This window comes from Sciurus vulgaris, assembly GCF_902686455.1.
Source record: "Sciurus vulgaris genome assembly, chromosome: 12".
Lineage (NCBI taxonomy): Eukaryota > Metazoa > Chordata > Mammalia > Rodentia > Sciuridae > Sciurus > Sciurus vulgaris.
In genome coordinates, this window is record NC_136473.1 from 97,718,748 (window position 1) to 97,740,600 (window position 21,853).

At 41.2% G+C, this 21,853-nt stretch overlaps 1 protein-coding gene across 1 annotated transcript in view; it reads right to left on the reverse strand.

Moving 5' to 3' along the window:
* The window catches only part of LOC306642350 (uncharacterized protein C1orf21), a 222,944-nt gene that overhangs the window by 22,414 nt on the left and 178,677 nt on the right, over window positions 1-21,853 (reverse strand). Inside the window, exons 4-5 of the mRNA XM_079108038.1 lie at window positions 15,664-15,740; window positions 5,426-5,486 (exon numbers count right to left, since the gene is read on the reverse strand). Of these exons, the coding sequence (XP_078964164.1) occupies window positions 5,426-5,486; window positions 15,664-15,740 (138 nt within the window). The remainder of the gene's footprint in view (window positions 1-5,425; window positions 5,487-15,663; window positions 15,741-21,853) is intronic.

Consider the following 21,853-nt stretch of genomic DNA (forward strand, 5'->3'; position numbering starts at 1 on the left):
CAGTAGGCCCAGGTTTTCTTATCACTTGCAGGAGAAGTGATGCAGGAGGCTTTTAAACGCATCCCCAGAAAGTAAAACCCATTACATCAGTCGCACGGGCCAAACATTATTTATTGTTCTACTGCAATGCTGAGGTTAAACAGCCTCCAGAGGAGGGGTCCATACACAGAGCCCCACATCCTGGTTCTTGTTCACCAGATGAAAAGCAAGCACCTTCTGACTGACCCGCTGACTTGGGATGAGGGTCAGACAGACCTGATGTGATATTAAGAGGAGCCCTTGAAGTAAGTTTATAAATGCAGATTTACCATGATACTTCTTGTCAGCTAGATTAGTTCTGGGGCCAATCAGGTCATATCTGGAACCCAAATGTTTTCTCAGTGTAGATGACTGTCTCATAGGTTTAAAAGTCTACAGATAAACATCTTTTAAAATCAGCTGATTTAAAATCTTGCTCTTTGGCAGACATTTCCTCAATGTATTGTGTTGAATGATTCCAGTAAACAAAGCCAGAGTGGCAAAATCATATAGGAAGATGCAAGATATAGTAGGCATGCTGATGGCTCAGCCTTGGGGGCACTTTGAACTATTTTAAGGAGAAGAAGAAAGGAAAGGAAAACAAAGGAAGGAGAATGGGTTTGTGTAGAGTCATCTGCACTAGGTTTCCTCTTTAAAGCCAAAGATGTGCATGGATAAGGTCACTACCTGAGCTCCCTGGAACAGCTGGGCCCTGGATGAAAGGGAATCACATCAATGACGTGCCATAAAGAGAGCTACCGGTTCTTTTCTGGCTCTATGGACAGGTTCCACTGAATTATAAAACCTGAAATTATAGTGTTTGTGATACTATGTGCATTTTTATAGGGAGAGTCTTTGTAATTTTTAGAAGAGTTTAAAAAGATGCCCAAGGCTGAACAAAGTTTAAGAAGCCTTGCTTGAGAAAACTAGCCAGATGCAAAAAGCCTTGTCCTGAGACATTCCTTACTTAACATTCAGGGTATTCTTTGCAAGAGCAAAAGACTCATTAGTTATTGGTTGGGTTTGTACATTCTCATAAAACAAAACTATAAACTTGCATTTTGCCTATAGAAGATGCTACAAATTGCAGATACTTAAATTTTTTTTTTTTTACTTACCTTTTCAGCTTCATACAAGTAAATTGAAATGTACCAGGGGAAGGCATACCCTAAAATCCGAAGTTACCTATACTTAGTATCATATTGTGAAATGCCATAGTCCAATTTTTTAATCTAGATACTGGCTTTCTCCTCTAGACACATTGAAAGACTAGAGTTAAAAAAAAAAATCACCATCTTGTTCTGCAACAAACTCATTTTCTTAAAGCTCAAATTGAGGCAAATGTCAGTACTTCAGATAAAATTAGGAGCCCGTGTGTTGTCGAGCATGGTGACAACTACAGATTCTAATGGAATAATGGGTAGATATCAGAGTGAGAAATGATGAGATAAAAAGAAATGAGGTCGCTCACATTGACTCACAGTATTTTTTTAATCTCTAAAAGCAAAAGCAAAAGCAAGTCAAGCAGATTATAATGCTTATTTGAATGTCCTTCGCTCTGACCCTGTCTCTCCTTTGGTCATCCTCAGATGCAGCTCAGCGTCATGCCCCCCCCCCCCCCCCCCCCCCCCCCCCCCCCCCCCCCGTGCCAGTACCACGTGTCCCTTCATTATCTTCCATTAAGTGATATATATCACAGCTTAGGAATTCACAAAGAAATACCCAGGTAAAAGGGCCACAAAAAGTAAAAAGAAATCAGGAGGCAGATGCTTGTGTTCAGTACAGGACAATCTCAGCAACGACAGGGGGCCAGTGTGGGGAAGATGGTGGCGACAGATGACGGATTCCTCTATCAGTAAAATAATCACATTCTAAAGAAACTCCCTTTAAAAATGGAACTGGCCAATGAAAGGGACTGTTTCCCACTATTTTGTATTCCATATTTCCTATTTGTTTCCTGAAAAAATAGTATAATGTCTGCTTTTCAGTACATGCTGATTTTTTTTCTTTTAATTAACATTGCATTTGGGGAGAAGTCACTACTAACTTCTTAGAAAACCATTTGCCCAACTTTGGTGCAAAAGAAATTGCAGTTCTGCACTGTGACAAACTCTAGAATCATTCAGAATCAGTTCAAAGTAAGTTTTACCATGAATATTAAACCCTCTGACAGTCTCAGTTCCGTATACTAGTGGCGTTTTACATCTATTTTGAGTGACACAGAGTAGAGATTTTCCTCTGGTATCCAGAGCGGGGGAGTTGGAAGGGCAAACAGGAACCAAACCCCACAAGCATCCAGGAAATGCAATGGGTGAGTGCAGGAAGGGCAGAGCCATGTCTCCAGAGGTTCACTTGTTCAGTTTCTGAACAATTTAAGGAGGAAAAATGGAATTCCTGGAGGTTTCAGGGACAGATGAAATCTTAAAACTCAAGGTCTCTCACATGACTCAGTCTCTCAGCTCAAAGTCCCAGGCAATCTTTTTTTTAAATCAACCCTATAATACTCAAAAGAATATATCTGGGCTACATGAATGATTGCCCTCATGCTAGCCTTGACCAAAGAAATATTTAACCATGGAAAAAGCCCAGAGAAAAATTCAGAAGAATCTAAGTGTCAATTTTGATGATATGAACTAACAGGGAAGATTATACTACACCAAACACATATATACACTACACCAAAGCAGCATTTTGATTTTTGGATGCTTAATATTTTAATGATAACATAAAATAGTAAATTCAAAATATTCAGAATGATGAATTTTAGGTAAGAAAGGAGAAACAGAATAGCCTGGCTCAGACAGGAGAGAAAAATTCCGGTAGAAATCAACTGGTGCATGTCAGCTGAAGCAACAGTTTTTCTCTAAATATAAATATATTGATGCTAGGGGTGTAGCTCAGAGGTAGCACACACCTTGCATGAGGCCTGGGGTTATATCCCTGGAGCACCACCATCACCACCACCACCAAAACACACACACACACACACACACACACACACACACACACACACACACACACACACACTCAATAGTGGAAACATTGTTTATATTGAATCTACAAATGCTCCTTTGTCCAGGGAAGGTTTCATTCAATAAATGATCAAATTTCAAACTTTGTTTTTGTTCCACTAAACACAACATAGTCTATATCCTGGATGCAAAAGGAGACAGAGAAATCAAATTTCAGATGGAAGCAATGAACTACACTTTGAGTAAAAGGTGGTAGAATTTCAATAACGGAAACAAGCTGGAAAGAGATTAGGTCATCTTAAATGTCTTGTAAATGTTGTTCAAAAAGATAACTTTAAATTCAGGTTTCTATTTTTCCAGTCTACCTCTAACTACTAGTGGATCTTTTATTACGAAGAAGCTAGTGGGGGGAAAAAACCAAACAAGCAGAAAAAGAAAAGATCTTTATCATTACAGTGGGAGCAAATATTTCTTTTTGTTTCTCTTCACTAAAACAAATGTTATCAACAAGCTAAGTAAACAGCTTTTGAACCAATATGTGAAACTTGGTAATTTCTCCAAGATGAAGTTTTCTATCTAAAAAATCATCTTAAATATTTATGCATAACCAGGGAACACTATAGATTAAATTACCATTTCAATTCATTATCTACCACTATTTTTCACATTAGAGGTATCTAATGTGTCTTTTAGCGTGGCAGAAGATTAAACAACTGGTCATTCTTCCAGGGGTTCGCCTCAAAATGGGGTGTATTGCCAACATACCTCCTTCATTATCTTCCATTAAGTGATATATATCACAACTTAGGAATTCACAAAGAAATACCCAGATAAAAGGGCCACAAAAAGTAAAAAGAAATCAAAATTGAAACTGAAAAAATTGTAAAATCAGCCTGTGGTGACTTCACCATAGTAAGTTATATTGAAATTTAGATTTTACTCTTCTTTAGAATAAAGTTCACAAATTGCAATACTCAGATTTATAACTTTTAACATGTAAAATTTACTCCTCTGCAGAGATAAATTTAAATTCTACAAGTAAGCCCTTAAATATTATCACATTTCATGTTTCATTCAGTCGATTAGCATATGGCAATCTGATATCAAAATCGCACACTCCATTTCCACACAGATCAATTCTGCGTCTCACTGTCAACATAAACCCATACGCTGCTGGGGAAGCAACAGGGAGTCGGGCAGAGCTGGGCTGGAATTTCAACTTGATACGTGGAGGATACATCCCAAGACCACCGGTGAATTCTAGAAGCAGAGGAGGGCACCAAACCCTATATGTTCTGTTTTCCCCTATACAGTCACATTTCACTTAATGATAAAGACACATTCTGAGAAATGCCTCATTAGGTAATTTTGTCATTGTGCAAAGATGGTAGAGTGCACCTACACTAACCTAGATGGTATGGGTCAGCCACTTGATGTGGTCTCTGATGCAATCAAGAGGCCAGTAAGCAGGACAGCACACAGGGGCTACTGCGGGCGTGACATGGCGTTTGCTTTACAGTGAGCCTCATGTTAACTAGAAGGAGTGCGCTCTAAAATAACCAAAGGAGTACAGTGTGGTGCGTGCATATGCCAGTCACACCACCCCTTAGTATCATTATTGAGAATTACGTACTGTACATAATTGGATATTTCATACTCTTACGTGACTGGCAGCACAGTAGGTTTATTTACAGCAGCATCACCACAAACACATAAGTGAAATGTTGCGCTATTACATCAGGACAGCCACAAAATCACTAGGTGACAGGAGTCACTAGATGACAAGCTCATGTGACCACCCTTGGCTATGCCGTCATTGACCAAACCATCATTACACGGTGCGTGACTGGGCATACACACCTACAATAAAGTTCAATTTACAAACTGGACACTGTAAGAGATTAACAATAAATAATAAAACAGAATCAGAGCAATACACTGTAATACAAGTTACCTGAGATTATTTTCGGAATTTTCCATATAATATTTTTGGAGCTTGGTTGACTGGGTAACTGAAACCATGGAAAGGGAACCCGCAGGTAAGGGGTGACTACTGCAACAGAGTTGCAAATCTGGGTAAGTTACTGGAGTATTCTGAGCCTCTGTCTCCTTGTCTGTGAAATGCAGTTAATATCTGTCTGTTTTATCTATATACCACTGTATGGGTGGGTGCTGGAGACAAGCCATTATTCTGAGATAGGAATTAATTGAGCTTGGTAGGTTTTTAAAGAACTCAGAGTGGTACCTGACTTCACCCACTTTAATGAGTGACAGCATGCCCTCACCTTACAAACGTTTTCACCCACACTTTTAACTCTGTACCCTCCCCCTTACAAAAAGCTTCCTAACACAGACCTAAGAATATTGTATTCCTGATTTATATAGTGATTAGACATTGCCCTTAAAACATATAATCAGTTTAGTTTACTTCTTACCTTTTCAATTTTTTCATCCAGCATTCTGAAGAATTCTTGTTGGCTTTCAGAGATGTGCATGCTGAAACACAAACAATAGTTGAGCATGTTTCAATGTTTTCTTAAACCTAAAACCCTCAAATGAAAAATGGCCAATCTCTAAACTTGGGACGGACACTGATTTATTGCAGACTTTTTCACTGAAATACTCTGAAGTTATATTAAGGATAAATGTCATTACAAGTAATCCCGCAAATGGTTCATAGTGGTCTATCAGTGCCTATGATTTAAGGAATACAATTTCCTTTCAGTGTACAGATGTTATTTATAGTAATGTTACTGGAAGGTGTATGTGTTTGTGATTTAAAAAAGAAATACAGCCAGGGAAAGTAGAACATGGCATATTTCAACCCTGTGTGTAACATAAAAAGAAAATCCATCCCAGTTATACTGAAATGCGTATTTTACAGAGTATCAGCGTGTATGCAGCTGACTGTACAGGTGAGGGATGGAGAGAAACAGAGGACACAGCGATGGTCCCACAATGCCCCCTATCACTTTCTGCACTGGGGACAGTGAATGCACCTGTCTGGGACTGATGGCTCTGGGATGTGGGAGCTCATTGGGAGGCATGTCAAGAGCCCTCGCCCCGTCTGTCCTACACCATGGAATAGCTGCTCAGTAAGATGTGGACACATTAGTGGGGACAAAATCTATGAAGGCAAGGTGAGCAGAGAGCAGTCACAGATGGGAAGGGTCTGGGCAGCAAGGGTCTCAGTGGCAATGTGGTTTTAAGGACGGTTGTTTCTACTGAGCACATAGCATGGGTTTTCCAAGGAGCTGAGGATGCTGGGCAGAGATGTGCAGAGTTCCTTGCAGTTACACTTGGCGCCTACTGGTTGTAGTGTCTGGGGTGGGGTGGAGGTGGACTCTAGAATGGCTTCTTCTCTTCAAGTCAGGTGTGGAGAGAAGTCATCTGAAGTCCCCTTACCATGACACCTCACAATTTAGGGTTCATAGGGAGTGGGACAAATGACCCGGAACCCTTGGGGCCTCCTGTGACAGATAGTGGGGCTCAGAGGAGGTCCTGCCCTATGTGTCTACCAAGATTTTACATCTGTGAGCACATGACACCAGCTCTGATAGAAAAGGGAAACGGTGCCGATGTCTGACACCATTAATCATTTTGCACTCACAAAGCACGTGCCCACGTGTCACGTCATTATGTTGTCCTCCACGTGCTCATTCAAATAAGGTCAATGTCCTGTTTGGGGAACAGAACCTCTCTTACACAGGTCTGAAAGGCAGAGAGGAATCTGGGGTGATAATAAGTGCCAGTCTCCTCTGGAACATTGGGTGGCAAGGCCACTTCCCAAGTTCCTCCGAGTTTTACTTTCTTAAGTATCAAAGTATTTTTTAATTTGAGCTGCTTTGGATGCAGACCTTTCTAAACTGCACAGTCTTAATAGCGGACCCACCATGACGTTCCTCGACTTTCACTTACTGACTTGGGGCCATAACTGTGATCTTAAATCACCGCAATATCTGGCCAGGGCCACCTGCACAGGTGGAGCTGGCTGACTCTAAGCAAAAGTGACCTCACATTCCAGAGCTTTAGTTCTTTGCTGGCCTTTGAGATTTTCCCCTCGTCCTTCTCATCTGAGAGGTGTAAGTCCTCCTCAGCTTCCCTCCACTGCTGCTTCTAGTCCATGCTGGGTCATGGCCTGGCCGACTTATTCAGCTATGTCTCGCTCAGTGAGTGTACCAGGCTCCGTGGGGAGCCGGGCCTTCCTCTGAGCACACCAGGTGAATCCTCCTGCATCCATGTGGCTGCTCAGACACACTGTTCTTAGCCAAGGTCTCGACAGATGAGGTTGCTGGACCGCTGCAGGTCCCAGATAGGAAAGGCATTGAGATAGGCCTTTATATCTTTGTATAGATCAACAACCATATATGTACATAGTTTTCCTGGGAAATCCCAAGAGAAAAAGTGACATTTTTAGGTTTTTGAGTTGATAGTCAAAATTTTCTGGCTGGAGTTCTTAGGATATGTTACCTTGCACATAATAGGAAGGCAATAAATATTTGTTAATGAACTGACAAAGCATTCTCTATTTCAATTCATGTGATCTGTGACCTCTCGCAGAGGCAGCAGTTTAACTCGGGCGAGGTGTGGGGTCTCAGGTTCCTCATCTGTCAACCAGCAGGCTGGTCTTTGGTCCTGTCTGCTGCTAACAGCCCATGACTGTTACTGATTTCCATTTGCTTCTTTATTTAATGGTCACAACATGAAAACAGCAACATCTGGTTAATACTAACACATATGCATATCAGAGGGACAAGAGGGGCCATCTTAACTCTGCAAACATGTTTGCCATCTCTGTGATCACAGTGCACTGATTGCAGGCTTGGGGGTCTGGATCAGGGGCTGGAGACCACAGGTGAAGACCACAGACCTCAGGATACAGATGGTGACACAAATACAAAAGCATCAGTGGTTTCAGTTTGGCACTGTGGAATGCTGGCTGCTTTTGGTTCACCTGAGCACATTAGAGCATGCCTGTCTGCCTTGGCCTCGGTCGCTGACCCGTCGAGCAGAGTCACACGCTATACTGGTGCACTCTCGTCACCTTGAAATCAGTGCTTCATTACCAGCTGGATAAGAGTTGTTTTTATGGAAGCCCCATGCACTAGACAAGCTCTTTCAGATAAACTCTGCTGTCACCAGGAGCGTGGTACAAACTGCCAGAGGAGCAGATGCCCCCACGGGATTCCAGCTATCAGTGTATTGTCTCAGGTGTGGTGTAATCTGAAAGCACGGGGCTTCCTTCCCTGTTCTGCATGGGTTTGTTCCAGACAGAGGAACAGAAATCTTTCCAACAGGGGCAGAGACAACATTTTTATCCTGATGAATTAATCTGCCTTGAATCAATGAGTCTCACCTGGATAAACACAGATTCTATCCTCCCATGTGGAAATCTGATCAACACGGTGGCATTAATATTAGCGCTCATCTTTGAGAATAAAAGCTGCACTGTGAGGGGCTATCCCTGGATAATAACTTGGTTCTTAGATTCCTTCTGATGTGCAATTTGATGACTGTGACTGGGGAGAGCAGAGCAGGTAAGAACTCCTGGCTCCCCTGTCTTTGCTCAAGAAAACAGAAAGGGGCTATTGGATTGTTGATGGCTTGAGTTTATTGTAGCCATGCGTCGTTTATACCTACCTCTAAGATTCGTTACACCTAGAAACTTTCCACAAAAGCTTATGCCTTCGTACCTGTTTAAACTCTACCTTACAGAAGGCAGTGTTTCTCTGAAGCACTTCCTGTGGCCCCCGTTGTGCTGTGAAGCTCTGAGAGCTGACCCTGCATCCTTAAGGCTTGGTGACTTCTGAGCTACATGGGACTATGGAGAGAACACTATGAAGTCTTCATGCAAAATAACCAAGTTAGGAATGCTGGGCAAAATGGGCTTCAGGACTAAAGAATCTATGACTGTCATTTCCAATGACTTAAAAAAAATAAAGTTTCCAGGGTTGGGGATGTAGCTCAGGGGTGCAGCCATCGCCTACCAGGTGCAAGGTCCTGGGTTTGAGCCCCAGCACTGCAATAAACAATTAAAAAACAATAGTTTCTAAATAACAAAAGCCCAAGCCCCTCCCCAAAAGGAAGGAAGGTTCTAACTCCTTAATGATACTTCACCTGTGAAGGATGGTAGAATACACCTCCCTCAATGTGACACTTTGGCACTATGATTATTTTGAATTCCAGATACTTGGGCTGGGGTTGTAGTTCAGTGGTAGAGCACTTGCCTAGCATGTGTGAGGCACTGGGTTCCATCCTCAGCACCACATAAAAATAAATAAATAAAAATAAAGGTATGGTGTTCATCTACAACTAAAACAAAAAATTAAAAAATGAAAGATACTTGAAAAGCCACAGATGCAGGAGGGCTGTCTTCCTCCTTTCTTCCTGAAGGCAGGAAAATAAAAGTGCCTTGAAAGAAGCTCTCCCCATACCAGGAGGAAAGAAGTACTCTTAGCACTAGAGATGGGGACTCTGTACTAGCAGACCTTGTTAGAATCACTCCTACTGTCCTTTGATCTCCCCACGTCATTCAGATTCTTTTCCACAATGGCCTCTTTCTGCCCAACCCGGTACAGAAGCACTTAGGGGTGGATCCCTCTTTGGATCTTCTTTTCCTATGAGTCTCCGGTGTACACGTAGAAGTCTGTGTGCTTCTCTCCTGTAGCTCTGTCTCAGGTCAGTTCAGTTCAGGCCGAAACCCCGGGAGGAGAGAGGTGAAGCTTTGCCTCTCCTTCATCTGCAACCGTGCACTTCAGTCACCCAGTGGGTTCCTGGTGGGTCTTGGCCTGAATCCTGTTATACCTCCATAATCATCTTTATGTTTCAATTGGACTTCTGGGAACACTCACCCTAATCTTTGTTTCACTACAGACTCCTACACAGCTCACTTTTATTATTTAGTTAATTATTTTGTTTCAAAAAAAAAAAAAACCAAAAAACTAAAAACAAACCAAAAACAAAACCCACCAGTGTAATAAGCACCCCCGAAGCCCAAACAAAAGCAATAGCTAGAACACTGACAACCGGCTATGGCTAACTCCAGGTTAGTCCCCGCTGTGTGTGCTTGGCCACAGCCAGGGTCTTCATCCCTCTGTCACTTGCCTTTGATATGGTTTTCCTGCAACCCTATGTGCACTTTTAAAAAGCCAATTACCCACTTTAGTTGTTTTAATGTTATAAAGCATGCACCGGGCCTTGTGCAATCCTTTAGGAATTAGTCTTTCCTCTAATAATGTATTTCGAGGGTCTATCTGGCATTGCGTAAAGCTACAGAACATTTGATAACTGCTGACTAATGTGCCAGTATGTGAATGTAGTGCGGTTCATTTATCCAGCCTCCTGTTAACAAGCATTTATTTGTGTTTTTTTTTTTTTTTCTAATTATTAAGACATTTTCAGCAAGCACCAGATAGTGTTATAAGCCCTGGGCATCATTATTTGATTTAATCCCCGGACTTATTAGAATTTTTCACTTCCAATTTTGTCTGAGAAAACTGAAACTCAAAAGACCTGCCCATGATAACAAAGCAGCTAAGAATGTGACCTACACGTGGCCTCAAGTGAAGGTATGTCAGTTACTTGTCCTTATGGAACGTGACTATCTTTCCACTCATGGGGGGGCCTCATTGTCTTACTTAATTTTATTTATATTTTTAAAATCATGTTTTTTTCATTAAAATCTTTTTTATTTTTAAAGACTGCATTTTGATTCATTGTACACAAATGGGGTACAACTTTTCATTTCTATGGTTGTACACAATGTAGATTCACACCATTGATGTAATCATACGTACATGTAGGGTAACACTGTCTGTTTCGTTCTACTATCTTTCTGTCCCCCACCCCCTCCCACCCTATTTTCCTCTACACTGCTCGCCACCCCCCTCATTATATATTGTCATGCACTTATCAGAGAAAACATTCGGCCTTTAGTTTTTTGGGCTTGGTCTATTTCACTTAGCATGATATTTTCCAACTTCATTCATTTACTAGCAAATGCCATAATTTTATTCTTCTTTATGGCTGAGTAATAGCTAGGTTGTGGAACTAACCTAGGTGCCCTTCAATTGACAAATGGATAAAGAAACTGTGGTATATATACACAATGGAAAATTGTGTTTATTAATTTATTAAAATACATAAAAAATGTGGGGTTCACGGTGACACCTTCACATATGCACATAATATAAATCGCCCCATTTCACCCACAGTTCTACCTTTTCCCTACCTTCCTTCCTCCCCTTGATCTCCTTCTTCTGTCTACACTACTGGTCTTCCATCTGTTATTTATTTGTTTTTAACTGGTGCATTGTAATCATACATAAGGTGGAGTGCATCGTGATATGTACATATATGCACATAACGTAATTTGGTCGATTGCATTTCATGGTTCTTTCCCTCTCCCTCAGCCTCTATCTCCTTCCTCTACTCTACTATTCTCCCTGCTGTTTTTGTGAGATCCCTCTTTTTTTTTTCTCATCCCTTATTCTCTCCAGCTTCTGTATACGAGATAAAACATTCATCTCTTGGCTTTTTGAGTCTGGCTTATTTCACTTGGCACGATGCTCTCTGTTTCCATCCATTTACCAGCAATGACATAACTTCTTTAGGGCTGGGCACATACACCGCATTCTGTGTATATACACCACATTTTCTTTATCATTTCATCTATGACAGACATCAAGACTGTTTTCATAACTTTGCTATTGTGAATTGTGCTGCTGTAAACAAGGAAATGCAGGTTTACTACAGTAAGCTGACTTCAGATCTTTTGGATAAATACGGAGAAGTGGAATATCTGACTCACATGGTGGTTCCATTCCTCATCTTTTGAGGCCTCTCCATACTGATTTCCACAGTGGTTGTACTATTCTGAGGTCCCACCAACAACATATAGGTGTTCTTTCCTCTCCACATACTTGTTGGGATTTACATTATTTATATTCTTGATGATTGTCATTCTAACTGGAGTGAGATGAAATCTCAGTGTAGTTCTGATTTGCATTCCTCTGATTGCTAAGGGTCTTGAACATTTTTTTTTCACGTGTGCGTTGGCCACTTGCATTTCTTTGAGAAATGTCTGTTCAGTTATTTGTCCATTTGTTGATTGGGTTATTTGATTTGTGGCAATGCTTTTTGTTCTTTATGTAATCTAGATACAAATCCTTTGTCAGAAGAGTAGATGGAAGAGTAGATGGCAAAGATTTTCTCCCATTCTTTATTGCTAGACACATATGCTATTCAAAATACACCAGAAGGATATGCATGAACCTAAGCAGACCAGTAACAAGTGACAAGATTGAAGCAGTAAGTAAACCCTTCCAAAAAAGAAAAGTGCAAGACCAAATAGATTCTCAGCTTAGTTCTACCAGACCTTTAAAGAGGAACTAATGGCAATCCTTCTCAAATTATGCTATGAAATAGTAAAGGGAGAATACTCCCACATTTATCCTATGAAACCCCAGTATTACCCTGAAACCAAAGCCAGAAACAGACACATTGAGGAAAGAAAACTACGGATCAATATCCCTGATGAACAAAGATGCAAAAATCCTTAGTAAAATATTAGAAACCAGCATTCAAAATCACATTAAGATTATTTTATTTATTTTTTGTGCAAGCACTCTATCACTGAGCTACACCCACAGTCTTATCTTATCTCATACATCTTCATAATAAATATGATGGTTCCTTGGATCCTTACATGTCAGAGCAGGAAAAGTAAATAAAACTTTTCACTTGACCTCCCAGAAAGATTTCTCAGCTGAATTTCAGGTACCCAATGTTCTGATTCAGTTTAAAACACATACACAAGTGAGCTTGCTGCTGTGTAGAAAACAGAGGATTTTCTTCATAATTTTAATGTAAACACCTGAGCCAATTAATAAACTTCCCTGAAAGCCACAGCACACGGCAATCTAGAAAGTGTGCTATGTCAGTGTGTCAAAGGTAAATAATGGGCAGAGAAATAAATACGCCTCATTCAATCTGTCCACGTAAGTCAGACATAAGACAAGCATTTGAAATGGCATAGGGTTGGGGTACAGCTCGGCAGCACGGCACTTACCTAGCACGTGTGAAGCCCTGGGTTCAATCCCCAGCATCGCAATCTATCAGTGTATTTCTGGGGCTTGAACTCAGGGACTCACACAGGCTAGTCAGATGCTGTACTTATGCTCCCCCAGACTTCAGAGGGCTTGGACAAAAAGGTGACCTGGTTGTTATCAGATATATGTTGTCCCCAAAGGCAGACAAAGTACACAAAAGTGATTAGTAGTGAGGCAGACTACGGAGTTTGTGGTTATAGAACGACGTTTACCTAAGGGTGAAGAAAACGGTGATATCATTACACTGACGTTGTAAACCATAAGTGGATTTTAAAGAGTTCAATTTTCTCTGAAAGTAAAAATTAAATCACCAACCTCCACACACCCCCAGATGTCCTAACTGCCATAGCACAGTGGCCCTGGCCGTGGGAATGCACAGATATTAAGCCAGCTTAAAATGATTATGAATGAGGTTATTTTTGTCTCAGTTTTTTAGAAGGCCCAGAGATACAATGACTTCTTTTATGATCTCGATCTACGAAGCTATTACATACATGTAGTAGTCAAATTTATTTTGAGGTAGGAGGCAACTATGTCATACCTGTGAAATTGGTCATCAGGGTGTCTGTCGTTTTTAGGTGGAACATTGTTATGGTTTTGTCCCCCGAAAGCTCCTGTATTAATGCATGAATCATTTCAGAGATGAAATGATTAGATTTTTGAGTTCTGTAACCTGATTAGGCCATCCTAGTTAGTATTGACGAACTGGGTGGCAATTGTAGGCAGGTGGGGTATGGCTGGAGGAGGTGGGTCACAGTGGAATGCCCTGGTAGGGTGCATCTTCCCTGTGGCCCCTGCGTTCTCTATACTTCCTGGTTGCCAGGCGTGGAGCAGTGTTCCTCCACCAGGCCCTCCTGCCATTATGGTCTGCCTCATCTTTGGCCCAAAGCAATGGATTTGGCCCACCATGGACTGACCCTCTAAAACTATGAACCAAAATAAACTTTTTCTCTTCCAAGCTGCTCTTGTTGGGTATTTTGCTCACAGCGATGAAGAGTTGACTCACAAAAATACCACAGTAGAGAGTTAAGAGTTTCATGGTCATAGAAAGTGCAATTCATTGACAAGGTAGTCAGTTCTAGAACAATCTAGAAAACTACTATTTTTAACCTAAAAAAATGCATTCTCTATTTTATTAAAATATTTATGGACCATCGTCTGTTGGTCATCAACAGTCATATTTTCCAGTGTTCCTTCCACCAAGGAAATGTCGTGGATGCTCTCCACGTCTTCATGTGACATGACCTTTTCCCCTTCTTCTTTGTTTAATTGAGGATCTTTCTTCTTTTACTATTTCTTTAAATCATTTTTCCCCCATGCTGGATCTTGAACTGAGCCTCACTCATGCCATGAAACTGTTCTACCACTGAGCTGTGTTTCCAGCCCTTTGTGAACTTTTTAATCGTGAACTACAAAATGCATATAAAATATGTTATTTGATCATTTAGGAATAATAATTAGGGAAATAATCATTAACCCACATAATGACCACCCATATGACGCAGTTAGAAATAACCACTATTCTAAATTGAATGACTTTTCATGCCCTTGCTATTCTTTATTGTTTTACCTACCCTTAAATACACTATATGTCTTAGTTCCGTTTTTGAGTTTTAGATATACTAAACCACACACAGGCACACCCTGCCACTTATTATTCTGTCTTGACCTTGCACTTCCGAGATTCCTCTGACTCAACGTGTAGGTAGGGATCATTCATTCTCACTGACGTACAGTATACCCACCATAAGAACATGCCACGGTTTTGTTACCCATTATCTTTTAGATGGACATTGGTTTTACCCTCAAGAACTCACGTAAACAGTACTGCTATGAACATTTCAAAATATGTCTCCTGGCATGGATGTTACAAGAGTTTCTTGAGGGAATACATCTGGGAGTGGGATTGCTGGAGGGTAAAGGTTCAATTTTATGAGATAATACAAATTGTTTCTCAAAGCAATCACCAGGTCATATTCCTACCAGCAGAGGTTAAGAGTTTCTCTTGTTTCACATCCTTTTCAACCTTTTGTATGTCAGACTTCTAAATTTTTGCAAATCTGGTGGTATGAAATAACATTTTTTCATACACATTGGTCATTCATGTTTTCTCTTCAGTCAAATGGCAGTTGGCATCTTTAGCCTGTTAGTCCATGGTTTCTCTGTCCTTAGTCATTTGCGGAATTCTTATCTATGTTCCGGAAACCTAGCTATTATCATTTATATGGTCTTTCCCATTTTGTGATTTCTCTCAATTTGATAAGTAGAAGTTTTTAATTTTATAGTAGTATATTAATGACTTTTGTTACACCTTTTGTGTCTTACTCAAAATTCTTCTCTGATCCAGTCATAAAACTATTCCTCTTTCTTTCAAATCGGCCTTTCACTGTCAGCTTTGGTATGAATTGTGTGTTTGCCAACTTGCTATTCTGTTTGGGGCCACACCATCTCCGTTACTCAAGCTTTACAAGAAGTCTTTATTACCTGGTAGGCAAAATGGAGCTCACTCTGAAAACAGTTTCAGTTTTAAAAACAATAGAAGAAAAGTAGGAACTAGAACTTACTTTGCTCTGGGTTGATGCACTAATCCAGGAATCTCTTTGTTAGTTTTAAGTCTTACATTTGAGCTGGCACTTTTTTCCTGAAACACACAAGATCAAAATTTGCAATTAAACAGCAGCATGAATTTTCATCACCGAGATGCTAGTTAGATCTGTTTGGGACTCTCTCCTGCAGCTGATTCCTTCACAAGGACGAGAGTCCCTTGCAAAGATGTTACACAACACAGTGGAGCCTGCCAGACATTTTAACAGGAAACACTGTCCTGAAAGGAGGAATTAGCTTTATAACAGCCATTACTTTGTTTAGAAAACACCGTGCAGCTAATGTGTAATTCTTCAATTCTAATAGCCAGAGAGTCAAAGAACAGAAGGTTCTAGCGTTGAAAAAGAGCAGCAGTAGAATCAGGGTCATTGTCCACTTGCCCAGGTGAACCGACTTCACTGTGTTTTGTTTGTGAAAGATAAACAGCAGTTACAGGGACATCAAGTTTACATGAGTCCCCACCTGGGACAAGGACATGAACGCCACTAAAAAGAATGAATATTTTCACCCCACAACAAATACCAGGCTTGAATTTGATTGAATTAATCAAATGCAATACTAGCCTGTGTTCAAGATGTGTTTCTTCGGCTTTTTGCCTTATCTGATTTCTTTATTCCCAGTATAGCAGCCACATGGCAAAGAAATGCTCTCAGATCTTAAAGTGCCTGTGTTTCAGGAAGCACACGGTCTCAACAACATGACCGTTCTGTTGGGAAATATTCAAAATACTTCAGAGTTCCTTACAAAGCATACCTCAAACTGAAAGCAAAGACTATCCTGACCCTAGTTGACAGAGGATGACAGATTCAAGGAACTCGAGGTATGGCCATGATTTAAGACCCTGTCTATGGGGAGGAATAAAAACTGCTGTGGTCCAGCTCCACATCATCACGTGTGGAGGGACATGAGATGACACATAAAACAGAGGTCCCCAAAAGGACTCTTTTGCCTTCATATTTCTCCCAAGACAACAGAAGCCAGTGACGCCAGTGAAATTCCAATGACTTTCATGCTGTGGTTGTTATTTATCATCAAACACGAGCTTATCTGCAGCACTCTAAAACATATGGTAATTTTGTTTATGTTTTTCTAGGAAAAGGAACTACCATAATAAATTCTCTTGGGGTGTCGCTTATCTTCCCAACCTTACATTAAACTTAAGAATGTTTTCATGAACATTCATGAAGTGTGAAATACACACTATCTCCTCTGCTGATGTAGGCAGGGAACACCCAATGAGCTGTCTTGTCTTTGATAAACAGACAATCAGAAAACTGTAATTGCACTAGTTCTAGAAGGCAGGGTCTGTGTCCTCTCTTCACCCCGGGAGGACGTGATGCCTGGCTCTTCATGGAAGGTGCTCAGCAGACATTGGCAGAATGAATGAACAGTGCTGACGATTGGCTTCTCTTTAAAACGATGAAAACAGCTCAATTGTAGTCCCCCTGCGGGGCTGAAGACAACTGCCCTTCCAAGTTGGGGACATTTTCTCCCTTAAACTGTCTGTCCTCTTAGATTCGATACTGAAAATGGGTATGTATGAGACGACAGATTCTTATCATTTTTCTCCATTCACACAATCTCCAAACTGTTCTTTTTTTTTTTGGTGGTACCGAGGACCAAATCCAGGGCCTCACAGATGCTAGACAAGAGCTCAACCACTGAGCTACATCCACAGCCATCTCCCAAACTCTTTGTGCTTAAATGACACCAAAATTTTCAAACCTGCTATGGCAGGAAAGTCACTTTTAATTCTAAGAATATGACTAATATATAATTGTCATCTATGTTATTCAGTTTATTAAACTGTACCCTTTCTAATCATGATGCTTCATCAATGCTTCCAGGAATACCTACTGTGTAGCTGTTAACTAAAGAACAATTTTCCAGACAACAGCGGCTCAAGGGACGGTCAGGAGAGAGGACCAGCTGGTCCTCAGCACCGTGTCATTCATTCACAGGTGTGTACTCCCAGGACCAGAGAGGCAAAGCTCCAGTTTAAACACACACACACACAATTACAAAATATTTCTATTACGCATTTATAATGAATCATTCTTTTTTTTTTTTTTTAACTCACCAAGACTAACACTGAGCGCTGTTCTAAGTCAGGCACTGTTCTAAGTGATTTACATGTACCACTTTAGGGTTCCTAAGTATTTACATATAAACTCATTTTCATGCTTACAATACCCCTCTGAGGTTGGTACCACAGCTGTCCCCAGTTTACAGATAAGCAAGCTGAGGCCTGGAGAGGTGCACTACTTACCCAAGAGCAACCAGTTCTAAGTGGAAGGACTGGGATTTGAACCCAAGGCCTCTGGCCCCAGAGTCCAAGCTGTTATCCACCAGGCCAGCAGTTCTCTAACTTTTTAGGATCAAGGTCCTTTTACCTATCATCTTCAAATCTGGACACATTTCACTAAACAATATGAAAAAAATGTTTCATTTATTGATACCACTGTCCATCTTATCAGAAAACTGTAGACTGCAGCTACGAAGCTTGTTTGTGGATTAAAAAATTTTCCAGAATTCTAGTTTTTGGTTTACTATTTTGACTTTTATTACTGGCAACAAAAACTGTCAATTACTTTATTAAAACTGACAGGTTCTCTTCATTCATTTTTAAAAAAAATGATGGGCCAAATCCTCAGGTCTGAATATCAACGGTTTGTCTTCCAGGATTTCTTTTTTTTAGAGTAGAGATGGCATTCATAAAAAAAGAACTTCCAGTTCAGCTGGTGACCCAATCAACACTACAAGTGCTTTCTGCATGATAACCACTTTACTTGGTATGTAGAAGAAATGTTTTCTGTGTACTTCCCATTTTATCACATAGACTATCAAGATTCATCCTAGCCCTCAGATTTACTAAAACTAATAATACTAAATAATTTGTAGTGCTTCATCAAGGCCATTCTGAAGTGAAAATAGAATATGTTTTTCTACTATGAATCCACGGTAGTGGTGAATAAAATGGCTACTGTGTTTGTCTGCTTTCTATTGCTGTAACAAAATACCTGAAGCTGAGTGATTTATTTAAAAAAGAACTTTATTTACTTCAGTTTGAGGCTCAAAGTCCAAGATCAGGCAGCCCATCTGTTCTGCCTCTGGTGAGGGCCCCCTTGGCTGCAAGACAACATGATGGAGAAATAGAAATGGAAATGGCCCTATGCAGAAGGAGCCAAGTGAGTATGTGCGTGTGAGAGGGTTGCTTTATAAGAATCCACTCTCAAGAGAATTAAATCACTCCACGAGAACAGCATTAGTTTCTTCAGAGATCAGTGCCCCCAGTGACCTAATTACCTCTTACCTCCTACTAGGCCCACCTCTTAAAGATTCCACGACCTCTCAACCTGCCACACTGAGGCCAGACCCCCAGCTCATGAACCTCAGGGGGACAAACTACAACCCCCATAGCAAATACTAACAAGATTTCATGCCACTGCCTCCATTTAGGTACCAGCTACTGTTCCTATTGCACCAATAGTACAAATGTCACACAATGAAAAAGGCAAATAGCTCCTTGGCATCATTAGGAAAAAAGAGACTTTCTTGAAATGTGTCCATATACATATTCATCAATTGCATATATTTATTTGCTCTGCTACACCACATTCATGCCGGTTTGCATGTAGTATTTCCCATTGGAGGTTAATGACAAAAATAAATTGTTGCAGACCATACTCTGACCATAGTGCCTCTCTACTGGCATAGAAAAAAAAAAAAACCACAACAGATTATTTAATGATGCTACATAGCTTGCTTTAAAAAACGTTTAATAACTGTATGGAGGTGAGAGTCATCTTCCACAGGATCCCATTGTAACAGTATGAGTGAATGATTCTGGTAAGGGGAGAGTGTGGTCTTCACTACCATCTGGTTTCAAAGCAGTGGCATCACCCCAGAAGCTGCTTTCTCATGTAGTCACTTGCATTAATCCCTGTTCTCGTCTGCAGACCCGGGCAACTACAGATTTGCTGTCTGCCTCAAGGAATTCACATTTCTAGATTCATATAAATGGAATCATATGAACGCAGCCTTTTGCATCTGGCATTTTCACTTAGCATGTGTTTTTTTCTCAGTGCTGGGGACTGAACTCGACCCCTTGCACACTGGGCAAGCACCCTGCCACTGAGCTATCTCCCCAGCCCACGTATAATATTTCTGAGGTTCATTCATGTACCTGATCATACATTAGTATTTCATTTAATTGCTAAATAACACTCCAATGTACTATATTCGTACCCCCTTCAGTTCACCTATCCATCACTTGATGGGCATCTGAGTTATTTTCAGTTTGGGTTGTTATGAACAGTACTGCTATAAACACTCACATACATGTCTTTGTGCAGACAGGTTTTCATTTCTCTTGGGTAGATTCCGAGGAGCAGAAATGCTGGATTCCATAGTGAGCTGATGTTTCCCTATTTAAGGTAGCGCCAAACTGTTTTCCACCAAAGTGGCTGCAGCATTGGACAGCAATGTGCGAGGGTCCCAGTTTCTCCACGTCCCCCACACCAGCATCCGCTGTCATCTTTTTGATTATGGCCATTCTGTTAGGTATGTAGTGGGGTCTCAGTTGTAAAATGTGTGTGTGTTTTTTAAGGCTCATTCTTCTGTTGCTGTGCCACTCAAACACCGAGCACCTTACCACACGGGAGTGTTGATGTACGTGCTGGTTGGCCGCACTTCCATAAAGAAGTCAGGTTTGTATTTGATTATAAACATCATTTAACTTCTATTTTGGGAATGTTTTGTTGGGGAACAGGAGGCTGAAAGACATCTGCCTACTGTACAAAATGAAAAAGAACAAGGCTTCGAGTGCAGTTCAGAGTTGGCATACCTGCTTGGCACATGCCAGGCGTCGGGGCTCGACCCCCAGCAGTGCAAAAATAAATAGAAATAAGAAAAATGTTAAAAAGAAGAAGCAAGCAAGCAAGCAGGGCTGGAGGAAGGAGGAGGAAGAAGCCAGTTGGTGGGAGTAGTGAAGACATGAGGTCACCCCTAGAAGCAGCTGAGACGGAGCAGACCCTGTGGAGGGGGCTGGGCCATGTGACATCTGGGCTGCAGCAGGAATGGGAAAAGAGAATTCAACTGGGAGACGATGAAAGAGGTGACTCAGATATTGTTTCCCTTGGCAAGACAAAAACAATCTCCATGGAATTTGACCTTTGTAAACTAAGTAGTCTCCCTAAAATAAACTGGGAACCACTGGGACTAAGATGAAGCCATCGAAAAGGGCAGGTTATTTTTCATGTGTCACCCACACTGTGTCGAACCATCTGGGAGGCTTGTTTGAATGCATATTCTCAGGCCTCACTCCAAGCACCCTGAGAATGGATCTCTGTGACCGAGACCCAGGAACCCGAAATTCAGACAAGGGTCCGAGGTGATCCTTTAAAATGTTCAAGAACTTCTGTTTCAGAGAATGGATGCCTCATATTTCGGGTTTCCCCATTTGCCCTTCTGGAGAGAAGTTCTCAGACTGAGCCCTGGGGTTCTACGGAGCTGCCTGGAGGTCAACAGGTGACCCACCAGGGCAGCCACCCCTTGGACTTTTATACTGATGGGGCTCTGACATTAGAAAAAGCATCCATTTTTCAAAATTGTTGGCACACTGCTATCAGGTAATGATGGGCTTATTTAAACAGCAAATCTAACACATTGTTCCTTTGCTTGGAATCATCTTATTTCTCGGTGAACAGAACACACTTGTCACGTCAGAGTAAACTGATTACTCCTGTCGTAGTTTCTGTGATGCTGAAGACAAACTGTATTTACGCTGCTGCTGAGAGCACCCCCGACCGTGGGAAAGCCAGCCTCCCAGGAGGCGCCCACAGCTTCCCAAGACACGGCTGCAAACCTCTCCTCCTTAATCTGAAAGCAAGGCCACGTGTTCAGCACGCTGGCAGAAAGCAGCTTCTCTGTTCGGGAGGGATGCGACTTGTTTTCTCCTGTCACTTCTTGGCTTCTTTTGCCTCACTCAGGCTGAGAGGATTTAAGGCAGGAGGAGCTCTGTGAGGCTGGGCTTTCTAGTTGGTCTTGAGTTGGAAGCACCGTGTGGGAATCTCATGTTCTCCTTTTGGGCCCAGCACTAAGAAGTTCTGTCTTACACAGAATCCCAGGGGTCATAATAGTCATCAGGGT